Source organism: Choristoneura fumiferana, chromosome Z (assembly GCF_025370935.1).
Source record: "Choristoneura fumiferana chromosome Z, NRCan_CFum_1, whole genome shotgun sequence".
NCBI lineage: Eukaryota > Metazoa > Arthropoda > Insecta > Lepidoptera > Tortricidae > Choristoneura > Choristoneura fumiferana.
The window spans coordinates 38,616,949-38,631,792 of record NC_133472.1 but is presented as its reverse complement, the minus strand read 5'-3'; the positions used below and the strand labels follow the sequence as shown (position 1 = coordinate 38,631,792).

General features: G+C 40.4%; 1 protein-coding gene across 1 annotated transcript in view; it reads left to right on the top strand.

The window, feature by feature from the left end:
• Positions 1–14,575, top strand: part of LOC141436486 (RNA-binding protein Unr-like) — a 50,083-nt gene extending 35,508 nt beyond the window's left edge. The window contains 8 exon segments of the mRNA XM_074099492.1: positions 490–690; positions 1,661–1,786; positions 2,436–2,620; positions 4,995–5,212; positions 6,238–6,414; positions 6,955–7,132; positions 8,803–8,966; positions 10,844–14,575. Of these exon segments, the coding sequence (XP_073955593.1) occupies positions 490–690; positions 1,661–1,786; positions 2,436–2,620; positions 4,995–5,212; positions 6,238–6,414; positions 6,955–7,132; positions 8,803–8,966; positions 10,844–10,860 (1,266 nt within the window). The 3' untranslated portion in view covers positions 10,861–14,575.
• Positions 14,576–14,844: the final 269 nt, after the last annotated feature.

Genomic DNA, 14,844 nt, shown 5'->3' with positions numbered 1-14,844 from the left:
ATATATAAAGATACAGTAAGGCTCGATCTAAACCGCTGTACCGCTGTTAAACTTTAGTTCATGAGATGCATGGCGATTAATATTGTAAATGTATACTACTGCGTAATCTTAATTTTGGAAAGTAAATCGCAAACTTATTTTATCAGGTTCAATTCTTGCAAATTAGTCTTGACCTAATTTCCTTAGGTTTTTTAAAAGATGGAGTTCCCGTCGCACGCAACTCTTCGTTCAACCTTGCTTCCTATGAAAACACACAATAATTAAGTTTCATGAAAGCAAAAAAGACGAGTGTAAGCAAATAGGGGAGGGTTTGCCCAGCAGTGGGACACACTACAAGCTTAATAAAAAAAAGTTTCATGAATGCTCTATGGTATGATCATTCAGAGCTTACTCTCTCAAAGCCGGCAGTGGTGACTCAACTTATGATACGGGTGTCCATCAGGAGGCCGCCTGTTCGTTTGCCCCCTATCATATAAAAACTGTTCCCAGGTCGAGTTCACCGTGGACCCTGTGACATCGTTCTCCAACATGAACACGCGTCAGAGCGCCATCCGCATCAAGCACTTGCAGCCGGGCGCCGTGCAGTTCGAGACGCTGCTCGAGCGCGGTGTGCGCGGCGTCGTCACTAAGGAGGCGCAACTGTGCCCCTCCAACACGTCCAACTCTAGTCCCGTCAGGAACCCGCCCGCCGTGAGTTTATTTTTTTTTAAAATGGGGTTGACATCGTTCTCCAACATGAACACGCGTCACAGCGCCATCGGCATCAAGCAGTTTGAGACGCTGCTCGAGCGCGGCGTACGGTCACGATCGTTTATTTGGGACCGATTTCGTGAAAAAGTCCCAAATTAACGATCGTGACTGTACGCGGCGTCGTCACTAAGGAGGGGAAGGGTGAATATTCGGGCGTTAGTACCGCCGTCATTGTTCTCAACACTATTTTTTATCAGATTTCTTAAGCAAAAAGGTACAACAAACATCAACATCCGACACATATTGATGAACATATGTTGACACATGTTGATATTTATTGTACCTATTTCTTGAAATCTGATAAAAAAGTGTTGAGAACAATGACGGCGGTACAAACGCCTGAATATTCACCGGGAAACTGTGCCCCTCCAACACATCCAACTCTAGTCCCGTGAGGAACCCGCCCGCCGTGCGTTTCTTTTATATAAATGGAGAGTTCTACGAGCGTTTCACCCGCTATCAGTTTCCCGTCGCTTATATTGAAGACATTTTAACCATAGGAAACAAATGCTACATTTGCTATTCTGTCACACGCATCAAGCAAGTACAGCATTTTTCGCTATTTTGTTCACATAATATTGAGAAACTTCGTAACTGTGCACAATGTGTCAGGATTTACTTCCAAACATCCATTGACTGTACAATCAAGGGTATAAATATTTATACAGCCGTAGCGTCAAATATACGGGTATATAAGTACATCAACCTTATGGTTAGTCGCATATAAAGGGGTATAGATATTTTTGACGTCTTGGCAACGTATGTAATATTTAATGCCCTTGACTTTACTGTACTGCCTGTTTTTTTTTCAAGTTTATTGTAGCATCTCTGCTGTTGTTTGTTCTGAAGCGCTGGTGCAATTTTAAGTATAAAATTTCCACTTCTGACTCATCACATTTTTTCCACACAGGACTACAACGGTGTCATCACGTGTCAAATCAACGGCGCCAAGAAGACGCTGTCGTTCATGGCGAAGAAATGCGAGTCCAAAATGTTGCCACGCGTAGGCGATAAGGTCACATTCGATATCTATCAGGTGCGATTACGCTTTAGATTTTTAAACGAGAATTTACGCCACTAAATGTTTTTTCATGTCATTGATAATTAAGGAGCCACCCGGCACCCGACCAGTATCGCTTCGTCGTTCGGCGTCCACTCGTTGTCTATAGTTGATCCACGGGTGGACGCTGCTTTGACGAGTGGACCTCGCGTGGTCCACGAATTTCCCAGTAGTAGTCTACTATGAAGGGTGGGTGGAGAGCGCCGCATCGCAAGCGTGGGGGCAGCGAGCTATCACCGAGTGGTCCACTCGCCGTCCGCGCGTGGGAGCTTTACGAGCGAGGCGATTCGGTGACGTCACTTGCATAGGAATTAAGAACTAAAAAGTCACAGACGTTGTGTCACTGGCACCGGAATGTATTACGTCTGTGACACGTATACGTGTCACGGACATCGAAGTGACGGCTGTGGGATAGGCGTAGGCATAGCGCAATGCCCGGTTCACATTATTCCGGTAAAATCGTTTCAGTAGCATGATACTGCGGTGCTCGATCGACAAAGCCCGCAAAGTATCGCTACTGGTACGATTTTACTGGAATAATGTGAACCTGGCATAAGAGCTTAGTGGATCGTTGTCGGGGCCGAACGTGTTAACCAGACATGCATTTAAATTGCTTCATTTCCAGTTGAAGCGGACCAAGGAGCTGGTGGCGATGGCAGTGGCGGTCCAGCATAGCCTCACCAACGGCAGCGGTAGCAACGGCAGCACTGCGGCGCGCGCTGTCATGCAGGGCTTCATAGCGGCGCTCAAGGACGGCTTCGGGTTCATAGAAACCGCGGACCATTCCAAAGAGGTGTTCTTTCATTTTAGGTGAGCGCGTGATATAAGCGAAAAAATTTTTTTAACCCCCATCTACGGGCTACAGCCTAATAGGCTGATATCTGTGTGGTGTCGTGAAGCAGCAGTGCTTGTACTGTTGTGTTTCGGCGTGGAGAGTAAGACAGCCGGAGAATTTACTGGTACTTGAGGTATCCCATCTTAGGCCTGCCTGCAGGTTGGCAACGCATCTGCAATACTCCTGGTGTTGCAAATGTTTATGGGCGGTGGTGATCTCTTACCATCAGGAGACCCACTTGCTCGTTTGCCAACTAGTCCTTAAAAGCTTCTAAAAAGTCGATCGTTTAGTTTTTCAGAAAACATTGGGAACGTATTATTCGTTCTGTCAATTAACTCTTCAGGCACAGTGCAAAATAATAGTGACCACATAAATGTACACAAATATAAGATCTTGCTGACATGTACATACAAAATCAATTGAAGTCGTCAAAAATATTATTAGTTGTTAATTTAATTCCTTTTAGGCAAACAATACAAAACTATCATGATTCATTTTGTGGTAGGTAGCGTATCTAAATTAACGGGGACTGGAAAGGGGTTAAACACTTAATTTTAGTAACTTTTGGAAAAACATAGAATTTTTAACGAAGTTTGGTCAGCTGGACGTCTGGCATAACATATCTATTGACTACTTTTCATCCTGAAAAAGAAAAAAACTATCCAATTTCACTAAAATAATAAATTCGGAAATTTCTGTATGTTTATTACTCTTTCAGATAAGCTATTAGAAACGGTATAGCGAATGCTTGTAACATTTATGTGTTGCTTTGCGAAATTTGACTTGACTTTATTTTTAGACCAGCGTTACCCAAGCTTTATTATGCTCTGGCCCGGATTCCCAAAAGCGACCTACAAAGAATTTGTTAACCTTTCTGAAACAGGGAGAAATAAAATTAATGTCCAATTGTCCACATAATATGTGACATAACTTACATAGAGCCAGCGTTTGCTTGCGTTAACAAAAACGTAACACAATATCTTTCATGATGAACGAGTATGGTTGATTGTAAGCAAAAAGACAACGCTGCGAGCCGGTGTTTGTTGTTGTGGCCCGGTGCGGGATCGCGAACCACCATTTTTATATTTTCTTTAAATAATAAATACTTGTTTTGTCTTTTTTGAACTGGCTACTAACCTTTTTGTGGTGTACATACTGAAATATTGAATGCTAGTTGTTCATTTAAGATTACCATTTATTAATTTGAAATTTTTGATATAAAGTCAAGATACATTGCTTTTATACATAAAAATATATATCTGTTTTTTATTTGCTTGCGAAAGATTATAGTGGTGTTTGATTGTTGGGTCTTTGAAATTTAGCGTCTGTTTCACTACTCATTGATAAATTTTATGTGACAGAAAATGTGATTCCGTCACTGTTTATTAAAAAAAAATTATACAAAGACTGAATCACATTTTACTGTCACATTAAATTTATAAATTAGATGTTGTATGGTGTCTTTATATGTATAGATACTAGATATGAGCGTTGTGGGCCAATTCAGGGCGGCGGCGTGGGTTAAAAAAATCCACGGGGCGCCGCGGCTTGACCTTGGGTCTTGGACTTTTTATGATAAAGCTTTATACGTAATTTGTAAAAAAAAACAGAGGACACTAACAAACCTTGTTTCTTAAATATTTACAAGTTTTAATAAAATCGCTCTAACAAAATGATAATCGTTTTAATAAAAGCGGTTTTATGTAGTCTATACCTACGTAAGATGTTATGCGAAAAGTCTATAGTGTTGTACCTAAGGCTAAGTTCAAATAATAAATGCTTAACACGCGTTCACAACTACATACACATGCTAACGAGCGTTTTAATAACGTTAGCATGTGTACGGCCTGAATAAATTGTATGTAATTATAAACGCGCGTTGTCAAAACGCGCATTAAGCGCTTGTCATCTAAGACTTGGTCCAGGTGGAGTGCTTCATAGCGAGAGCATCTGGACGGGGTGCATGTAGCTCTAGTACCTTGACAACGCGCGAGTGTCTACGCGCGAGTGCCCTCGCAGCACGCAAAACGCTCCGTCTGAACCGGGTGTGAACATACCCTAACGCGCGTACAGTCAAGTGCAAAAATAAGTATCTATTCGAACCACTCAAAAATACGTTACTACGGCTCTGTTGCGTCGGAATAAGAGTCTGTGGTACTTATTTTTGAAACTTTGAATAAGTTTACGTTTACACTACTGTACGTGACGTCGATTATTAAAAAATATTTTATTGTTATAATTATCAAGGATCATATGCTCAGCGGCACAAAATTCGGGCCCACTCTATGTACAAAATGTCATTTGAGTGCCAGATTTTTTGCCGCTAACTTTCCAACGTTTCTCTCGCAGCAATCTCGAAGGCAACCCGGACGGTCTCGAGCTGGGCACCGAGGTGGAGTACTCGCTGGGTCGCGTGAGCGGCTCGGGCGGCGGCTGCGCCAGCGCCGAGTTCGTGCGCGTGCTGCCGCGCGGCACCGTGCCGCTGGCCAAGCCGCTCGACGCTACGCTCAACGGCACCGTCACGAGGACCCTGCGCGCGCTCAACCCCGACCAAGCCAAATATTGCGGTGAGTGGTGTCGGGAGGATTGGGCTGGATGATAAACACACACAGTTTTTCTAGCTTTGCTATGTGTAACTTTATGTAAAGTACTGATACGTCACATTTTGATGAAACAAAATCACAGGTGCCATCAACCATTTTATGTGGTCTACCACCGTGAAGTTGACTATAGTTTGTATTTCATAAAACAATAATGACGATAAGACGTGTCTGTCAACTTGATAGTTCGACTTTAGCGACATATTCATTTGACAGGAAGTCGTTTAAAAATTTATAGTCCTCTTAGAGATACACCATAATGGTTTTCCATCGTGTTTTATCGAAAAAGTTCGTATTTATCGTGCTCTTGCTAATAGGCTAGACGACTAAAAAAAACTGTTTAGTCCGTCAGCTACATAATTAAAAAATATTGTACACGTATTTTTTCTTTTGTTTGACAAACAAAAAATGACGAGGATACAGTGCTTAGAAGTTTCGAGTGAAGTCACTATATGGTACGATTTTAACCTAATAGTGACGTCACAAGCCCCCACTCCGGAAGTTCGATGATCTATACCTTTGTCGATTTTTAATTATTTGATAAACGAAAAAATACGTGTCCCATATTTTTCCGTAATCTAACTGTCGGACTAAATAGAATGATATATTTTTAACCCAGTCGTCATCCCTATTACCTTTAGTACCCATCGTGAAGCCGTTTTGACATTTGACACTAAATAATAAAGTTCCATATTAATTAATATGAGAATGTTACTCATTTAGTGCTATAATAAGGGCTAAAAGACAGGCGCAATATCGCTAGTTATTAGCCAATTGCAAGCAAGACCGTAAAGTCAAAAAAACCTCACGATACTAACGCCATCTAGCGATATTTCTCCTGTCTTTTAGCCCTCATTAATTAACACTTCTGGTGCCGTCGTTATTCAGATTGAGATGCGATTTTTCTCAATGGAAAAAAATTATTCGCTATATCTGTATTTGTCTGACCGGTACAGAATTTGACCATGGAATCGTAACCTATTTGTTCCCAGGCCTCATCCAAATGGAGGGCGGCACTTCGTACGAGTTCGGCATAATGGGGCTGGCGTGCAAACGCGAGATACTTCAGGTCGGCGACCCCGTCACGTTCCAGGCGGACGCGGAGGGGCGAGCCACTAACATCGTGCCTGTGCGCAAGAAGCGGCGCGCCACCGTCGACGCCATCAAAGGTTAGCACGGCAATGAGTTTCGTGATATGTCACTAGATGGCGTATCACGAGGTCCGTACAACCACCGCAGTAGGACAGACTAATGTGAAGGTGACGTTCGTTGGCCGAAGAAGTGTAAATGCCGCTTGAGTTAACAAAGTAAGTTAATAAGTGACGTCTCAACTCGTTATTGCCATTCAAAATGTATGGGCAGTCGCGTTTCAATAGATAAAAAGTATGTCAATTACCCAATTCAGTACTCGACTATTTTTATTTCTTTTATATTATAAATCAAAGCATGATAATGCGTGTTATCGAAAGAAAAAATAATTTTTGAGCTAACTTTACATAAAAATAAATAAGGCCGAGAATGACTTATTAACATGTGACGTCACACGCCAATAGTATACCGTCTGTATAGACAGAAGCGTTTTCGAAAGAGACGGATATATAGATATTTCAAAAAATCACTATTAATACATAAAATTGTCATAATAATAATACAGATACAAATTCAGGAGTTGTCAATTACCCTATTAATCGCGTATCGTTCCTTCCCAGGCGGCTTCGGTTTCCTCTCCCTGGCGATGGAGACTGAAGAGAACCGTCGCCTCTTCTTCCACATGTCGGAGGTGCGGGGCAACCCCGCGGAGCTGCAGCCCGGGGATACGGTGGAATTCGTCATGCTAACCAACCCGCGCAACGGCAAGTCCTCCGCGTGCAACGTCGTCAAAGTCGGGTCAGTACAAAGCCCAGTGTTGGAGTAAACTCGAATCCTCAAAACACTTGCCGAGCGGCCCTTCTCTCTCTCTCTCTCTCACTCTCTCTCTTAGACATGTTTCATCAAAATCGGTTCAGCCGTTTTTGTGATTTTGAACTTTGAAGTGACAAATTAGGGAGTTTTCCAACTTTTTGTTAGTTAGGTTATAATTCGACTTCCGCGTGCGTAAAGTCTAGTCAAACTAACAGGGTGTGTACCATCAGCAAAATATATGCTCTAAGGACTGTTCAATTTACTAAGCGGACAGTAAAAAACAGCTCTACTCTTTTTTTTTTAAATATCACTATAAAATGCTACTGAGAAATGAAACACCAAATTAAAACATTTATTTATGCCACACAAGGACTTTCTTTCCAAATTTGACCATTTTTGAGTTTCCCTCATTGGGTAAATTTTCACCTATGACGGCATTGTAATACTGATGCCCTGGTAACGTATTCCTATCAAATTTTTCATACGTTTCGTCCATTAATATGCATCGGGATTTGTCCTGCAGCAAAATGCTGTACAAGTTGTGACACCTTTTTTTGAACCGTATTTGCTGCTCGGCGCTTCTTTTTGGCATTTTTTGCTTCTTGTAGGTTCGCATATTATTTTTCTTCTTGATATTTTGTACTGTGCCGATGCTAACTCGCTCTTTCTTAGCAATATCGCGAACAGACATGTATTTTTTCGATGTTAGCAGCCTCAGCACATTTTCTTCGACTTTTGGATTTGCTGAGCCGCATCTGTGCCGTGATTTTGGTAATCTTCAAGCGTATAATACTCTCCAAATTTTTTATGATTTGGTATACAGCTGACTTGGAACATTTAAACAATTTTGCAATTTTCCGTGGTGAATATTGGTCTGTGCACAATTTTGCGGAATAAATTTGCGATTTGCCATTTTAATTGACAAGATTTCATTTTTTTAACATCTTTTAATTACTACAGGAATCGAAAGAGTTTTGCCTCCTGAACATGGGAAAATATTTATTATAATAGATTTCTCCATATTAAAAAAAATACAAAAAATTTAAAAATATGTCTGAATTTGCCAACTTCATCACCAGAAAAAGGAGCTGTCATAATTTTGATATTGTCTCTATGCAACGTCTCCGTCAGATTTACGTGATCTGTAATGGACCATTGTGTCGTAGTTTTGGAGTTATGCCCTTTTAGAATAAGCACATCTTAAAAAATTTATAATAAATTAATTAATAGTTGTAGCGAAATTTTAAAAATATCAGCGTTTTTCTCTTTCCAAACAGAATACAGAGAACGAATCAAATTATAGTCTTAGAAATATGAAATCTTGTCAATTCTCTCCATTGTGAAATATATTTTGTAGTTAACGGAAATAACAAAACTATTGACAGACAGAATATTGGTAAAATCATAACTATCAACTGTTTATAGAAATAGTGTAAAAGTCAAAGTATAAGTAGGTTTAAGCATGTCCGCTTAGTAAATTGAACAGTCCTTACCACTCTAAAGTTGATAATCGTTTGCATTTCATAAAACAATAATGCCAATAGACGTGTCTGTCAACTTGAAAGTTCGACTTAAGCGACATATTCATTTGATAGGAACTTGTTTAAAAATTGATAGTCTATTTATTTGGCTGATGGTACGTTGTGTCGTTGCAGCAACAAGAGCGCGGTGAAGGCCCGCAGCGAGCGTCCGGAGCGGCTGCTGGCGCGGCTGCGCACCGCGTCGCTGGAGGAGGCGGGTGCGCCGCGCGTCGTGGTGGTGCGCGGCCCGCGCGGCCCCGACGGCAGCCGCGGCTTCCGGCCACGCCGCCCGCTCGCCGGTAACTATCCGCAACACTCTACTTTGTTACTTGTGTTACTATGTTTTTATTATGTAAGTGGGGGCTGGCGAGCATGCTGGTTACCTGATGGGAAGCAATCACCGCCGCCCATGGTGTGTTGCCGGCTTTTTGAGAGATTAATAGGATCGTTTTTTAAAGATCCCTAAGTTACTGTGTTACTATGTTATCTTGTTACTTTGTTGTTGTGTGCCAATGCTTTTATCTAAGTTCGGTTTTGCGAGCCAGAATAAACAGTCTTTGGAATGAAATCAAGTATTGTAAATAATAAAATAGACAAAAATACTTTGATCTAATCAATTAATAAATTAATCGATTTACTGAACAGATTAATTATTTTGCAATAGGTTCTAGGTTTTCACATCATTGAACGTTTGTGGTCGGATAAACGGCGTCTTTGTTTACACTTTTCATAAATTGGATCGAAATACAATAGGTATATGCGAGAACTTCCATGCAAGTTTCACTACATTGCGATATTTGGTTGATCAACTGTATTATGATTGGTTTTTTGGAGTCTTTTTGTATTTTTTATTTCAACTCCAAATTTGTTACTTTTACGGGTATCCCGTGAAACCATATCGAAAATACAAACTGAGACATGGATGCACAGAAAAACCAGAAAAAGAGACCAGCGCTGGGAATCGAACCCAGGTCCTCAGCAATCCGTGCTGCGTGCTATAACCCCTACACCACCGCTGGACAGGAATCTAGACACGAATTTTTCCTATGCATACATATCTCAGGTTGCTTATTTCTACTACGCTACTTATGCAGCAGCAATAGCGACATCTCTTGTCTGGGTGAGCGGTTGGTTCCGAAAGAGTGTGACGTCTCTCGATGAGAGCGGAACATAGATGTCGCTAGTGCTGCTGCATAAGTAGCGTAGTAGAAATAAGCAACCTGAGATATGTATGCATAGGAAAAATTCGTGTCTAGATTCCTGTCCAGCGGTGGTGTAGGGGTTATAGCACGCAGCACGGATTGCTGAGGACCTGGGTTCGATTCCCAGCGCTGGTCTCTTTTTCTGGTTTTTCTGTGCATCCATGTCTCAGTTTGTATTTTCGATATGATCAACTGTATTCATTGCCCCTGAATAATCTGCGATGTAATGCAACTTGTCTGCAAATTCTTGAATGGTTTAAATAAATGGGGCTTAAGAGAAGTTTCCCTGCCGGCCGCGCGGCCGCGTTAGGTATTCGTTTGGGATATTTCTGTCCTTATCGCTCATGACATAAGCGCTCGCAGCCCCCCCCCCATGCCTTATTTTTTTTTTATACGACTGGATGGCAAACGAGCAAGTGGGTCTCCTGATGGTAAGAGATCACCACCGCCCATAAACATCTGCAACACCAGGGGTATTGCAGACGCGTTGCCAACCTAGAGGCCTAAGATGGGATACCTCACGTGCCAGTAAATTATATCGAGATAGCTGTAGGCTTTTCAAGATTTGGGCGGTTGAATTTTGGGTTTCGGTGTCCTCTTATTATACGAAATGTATAGCACAGAAATCAATGATATTTTACAATTAACATATTCATTATAATATTTTCTATTCCTGTGGTTTTTCGATTTTTGTAAAAATGCTTTATTAGTCTGTAATTCTTGTGCAAAGTTGACATCTTTTTTTTGTTGACTTTTGAGCTCCTGTAATTCTGATATTACACATTTATATGAAAATCTGAAAAACCACAGGCATAGTCCATACTTACAAAATTTCATCTATTTCTGTTGCCTAGTTTTCAAATGAGACCGGGACTACGTTTGTATGGAGAATCGAACGAAGAGACTTCTCTTAAGACAGTGAAGATAATTGCGCCAATGAATCATCATAATGAGGTATTGTTTGTTGTTTCCAGAACTGTTAGCCGAGTGAAAAGCAACAGCGGTTAACGCACCAAGGCCTGAACACACTACAGCTATGTATGTAGGTAAAACCTAATGGTTTGATTTTCAATACAAATTGTTTCATTGTATTCACGAGAGACTGACTGATTCTCTTTTCTTTGGCAGCATTTAGAAATTTGTTTTGTGATTTTTACTAACTGTAGGAGAAAACATCACTTGTAAAAAATTGGCAGCTACACTGAAGTCTACACCCATATTACGGCTTGTGACTAATGAGCAATGAACATATCAACCGGAACTGTCTATAATTTGCTTCTTTCAAATTTCTTTACTGTGTTTAAAAGAGGTTCTTTTTCGCATGGATACGTTGTTCAAAATTCCGTTCCACCCATTCCTAGCTGTTAATATTGTTTGCCAAGTCCAGGGCCTGTGGTATGGAACTCTCTAACAATAATGTATTTCGTGAGCTATTTTCTTATGCCTGATCATATTACCTTGTATAAAGTAGTGCGAAGAGACAATGGGCCGGCTTCCATCTCGATCTGAAGAACAAATCTGTAGGTAAATACGATATTTGACAAATCCTGAATTTGCCATGTCTTATATATTATTATGAAAATATAGATATACATACAGACAGTGTTTAGCGAAGAGAAAACTTAAATCGGTTGAAAATTGAATTATTAATGATTTTTTGAAATATCTATATACCTGTCTTTTTCTCAAACGCTTTTCTCTATGCAGCAAGTATGGCGGTACTTGCGTGTGACGTCACATGCAAGTATGTCTTTCTCTGTGTAATTTTGAATTTAAAACCTTTATAACTTTTTAATTTTAAAAGGTAGCTTAAAAATTGTTTCTCTATTCGATAACAAGCATTCTGAAGTTTTAATTTATAAAACATATAAAAAATAGTCAAATACCGTATTGTTTGTGTTCCGTACCGGGGCGCCGTTCGGACGTCTGTGTTTGAAGGGGACAACAACAAATGAGGGTTCATAGATCTCACTTTATTGTAACTTATTGCAAATAGGTCTCTGTCTATGTAGTGTGTTCTGTGATTTTGTAAATTTCGCTGTGCAATAAATTTGTTAAAAACAAAGTTGATTAGTTGCGGTGCGACGCCGGGCCGGGGCCAGGTCGCGCGGCTCGGGTCCGCCCGTCGGCGACGGTTCCGTGCCAGAATAAGTTAATCGTACTCTACCGATACAAGAGATGTTCATACACGTTAATGCTGTTCGTTATTCTAGCGGGCGGGAAAGTCTTGGCAATAGCCACCAGTGATATTGGTAAATGAAAAATGTGATACGATCGGGGTGGGTGCTGGGGTATTAGGCTCATATTTTATACCAAATCAATATGTACCAAAGGACTAAAAGGATCTTGAAGTAATCAAAACTCGTTCTCGTTTCAAAAAACATAGAAAAATTATAAGCTTCTTTGTTAGTATGTAGACGATTGTAATAACGTCGCGTGATGTCGAGTAACATGAAATGAAGTGTGTGGAGTTTGAATGAGTGCGATATATTTCCGTTACGCTTGTAGGGTGTTCGGCCGACGGCGCGCGGCCGACTCCGCTCCGCGGCCGCTCTTCGTCCGGTATGTGCCGCCAGCTTTATACCCCTTGTCGATGGCTAACCTTACTCTACTTATATCTACTACTTAAAACCTAAATGAACAAAAAATCAAATTAATCGGATAAAAAAGCATTTATAGAAGTATGCAATGTACTGGAATGGAACCAAAGACTGAAAAAAATATTTATTACAATAATAATATTGATGTTAGATTATTTTAATGAACGGCGGTATGTTATTAACATACACTATTCTTTGTGGTCATAGCGTTTCTATTATTTTTCCCAACATTGTTTTTTTTGATGCATGACGGTGTCTTAACGAGGGAATGTTGAACACGCTGATCCGTTATTTAAAAGTAGCTTAGAAAGCATTAAAATCAATTTGTGTATTTTACTAGTTATAATTTCAGTGTCGACCTATCAGTTTCCTAGACTGAAAATGTATTAAGCAATATGGAAATGTGTTCATGTTGGGTTTCAGGCGACGGTATAGATGTTAAAGTGTTAAGATGCATATCTCTGGTGAGTGCGCCCAGCGCGTTTCGCCTCCGACCCTACTTATTGTTACTATGAATTACCTAGCTAGTGCCTAAATTACCTGCACTATGTTCATTGTTTATTATAATTATATCACTTAACAAGTAGTAAAATGAATTATAAGTCAAAACATACACATTACAAATAAAAAAAATGTAAAAAATGCCCAAAAAAAGGAATTTTGGACAAACGTTTAAAATGCTTTGTGCTTCGAACAACAGTTTTGTTTTGCTGTGTCATGTTATGTATGCTCATGTAACCATAATATAATAATAGCGGTATTGATATAATAATCAGGATATTCGATGTTGTAGTGTACGAACGTAAGCCCCGGATCTGTTCGGGTGTAGGTATTGTTATTATACTAGTCTTTAACGTTTACGCCGCAGACTATAGACGGTAGTGTGTTGTAGCCGAGTTCTCTAACTGCGACCTCTGAGATCTGACGACGCGACACGACTGTTCCGTGACACGCTGAATATTCAACTCAACAATGAATTGGACGAACCACATGTAAATTATTTACAACAAATTGTCAGTGCCTAAAAGAACCTCTAGAACAGAAAATGTCAAATGAATGTTATAAAAAATTATATAAGCCTTTCAGAATTACAAACTTTTAAAATAACAATAAGAGTTTATTTTTATTTTTTTTCGAATGTATTCGTTAGTAGAGTTATCTATGCCAAATGTTTATACACCCTGTACAGTTTTGAAGTGTGAGTAAGTTGAATGTGCAACGCGCTAACGGCTTTGTCCCGCGACCGGCGGGTGCGCCGGCGCCGTCGTCCGCCGCCCGCCGCCCACTGCCTAGTACTCATCTCATGCAGACCTCGTTTGCTTTAGCCATCAAATATATTTTGAAACAGCCTTTTCTTGTAGAGAAGCGACAAACATTGTACAACTTTTCGAATTTTAATATTAACGTGATAAGTTTTATATATGTGATGCCTTTATAGGAGTTGTTGAGGAACTGGCTACTTTACTTGATAACGTGTTCAAATTTGACTGTTCGCTGCGGCGCTCGCTGGCTCGCGGAACTATCTTTTGTTCATATCGCTCGAGACCTGCGAGATTTACATAGAGCGAACAAACTAAATTGGTTGATCTACACTGACTTATCGGAGTAATGCAACTTTGAAATCGAAATCTTGGTCTGTAAGAGCATCTTCACATGAAATCCGATGTCGTTGTTGCGATGTACACACTGTCTGCGACATCGACATTGGATTGAATTCTGTATGGATAATATCGCACAGCCGTTCAAGCGCCGCGCTAGCAACGGTTTCCACCAAATACTCAATAAACATTGGTCGGCCCAATGAGCAATCAGGCAGTTGCAACATGTCCACATACTGATACTCATTCCTGAACAATGCGTCCTTGAAAGAGTACGATATTCGCAACCAATTGAGGAGACAATGCTTAGCTCGGCGCTCCATCAACGTTTATTAGTAATGTCTGTATACGTTATATAAGGAAATGAATTCATATTCTAAAATTCTTGTGATTGTTTGCCGTCGGCCGGTTCCTGTGGGAGGCCCGAGGCCGGGACACCATGTTTATAGCTTATACGAATCATGCGAATAGGTACATACATATACCAATAAACGATGTGATTATGCCATTACAATTCTATTATTTATTAATCCGGAGCAGGTGTACGACTACTGCCTTTGGCTGACTGAAGCTGTGCTAAGAAGTATATTTTCAGTGTATCTGTGTTGAACGCATGGTCAAGAACATCAATTTAATACTGCGATTGACTATCGTCGTTTACCTAAAGGAGCCGTTAACAACTTGTTAGTAAACAACGGTTTAAATTCGACCGTCAAGCTAAAATAAGGTGGGATCGTCACTAATAGAATGATGACATCGCAATATGATCACGGCTCT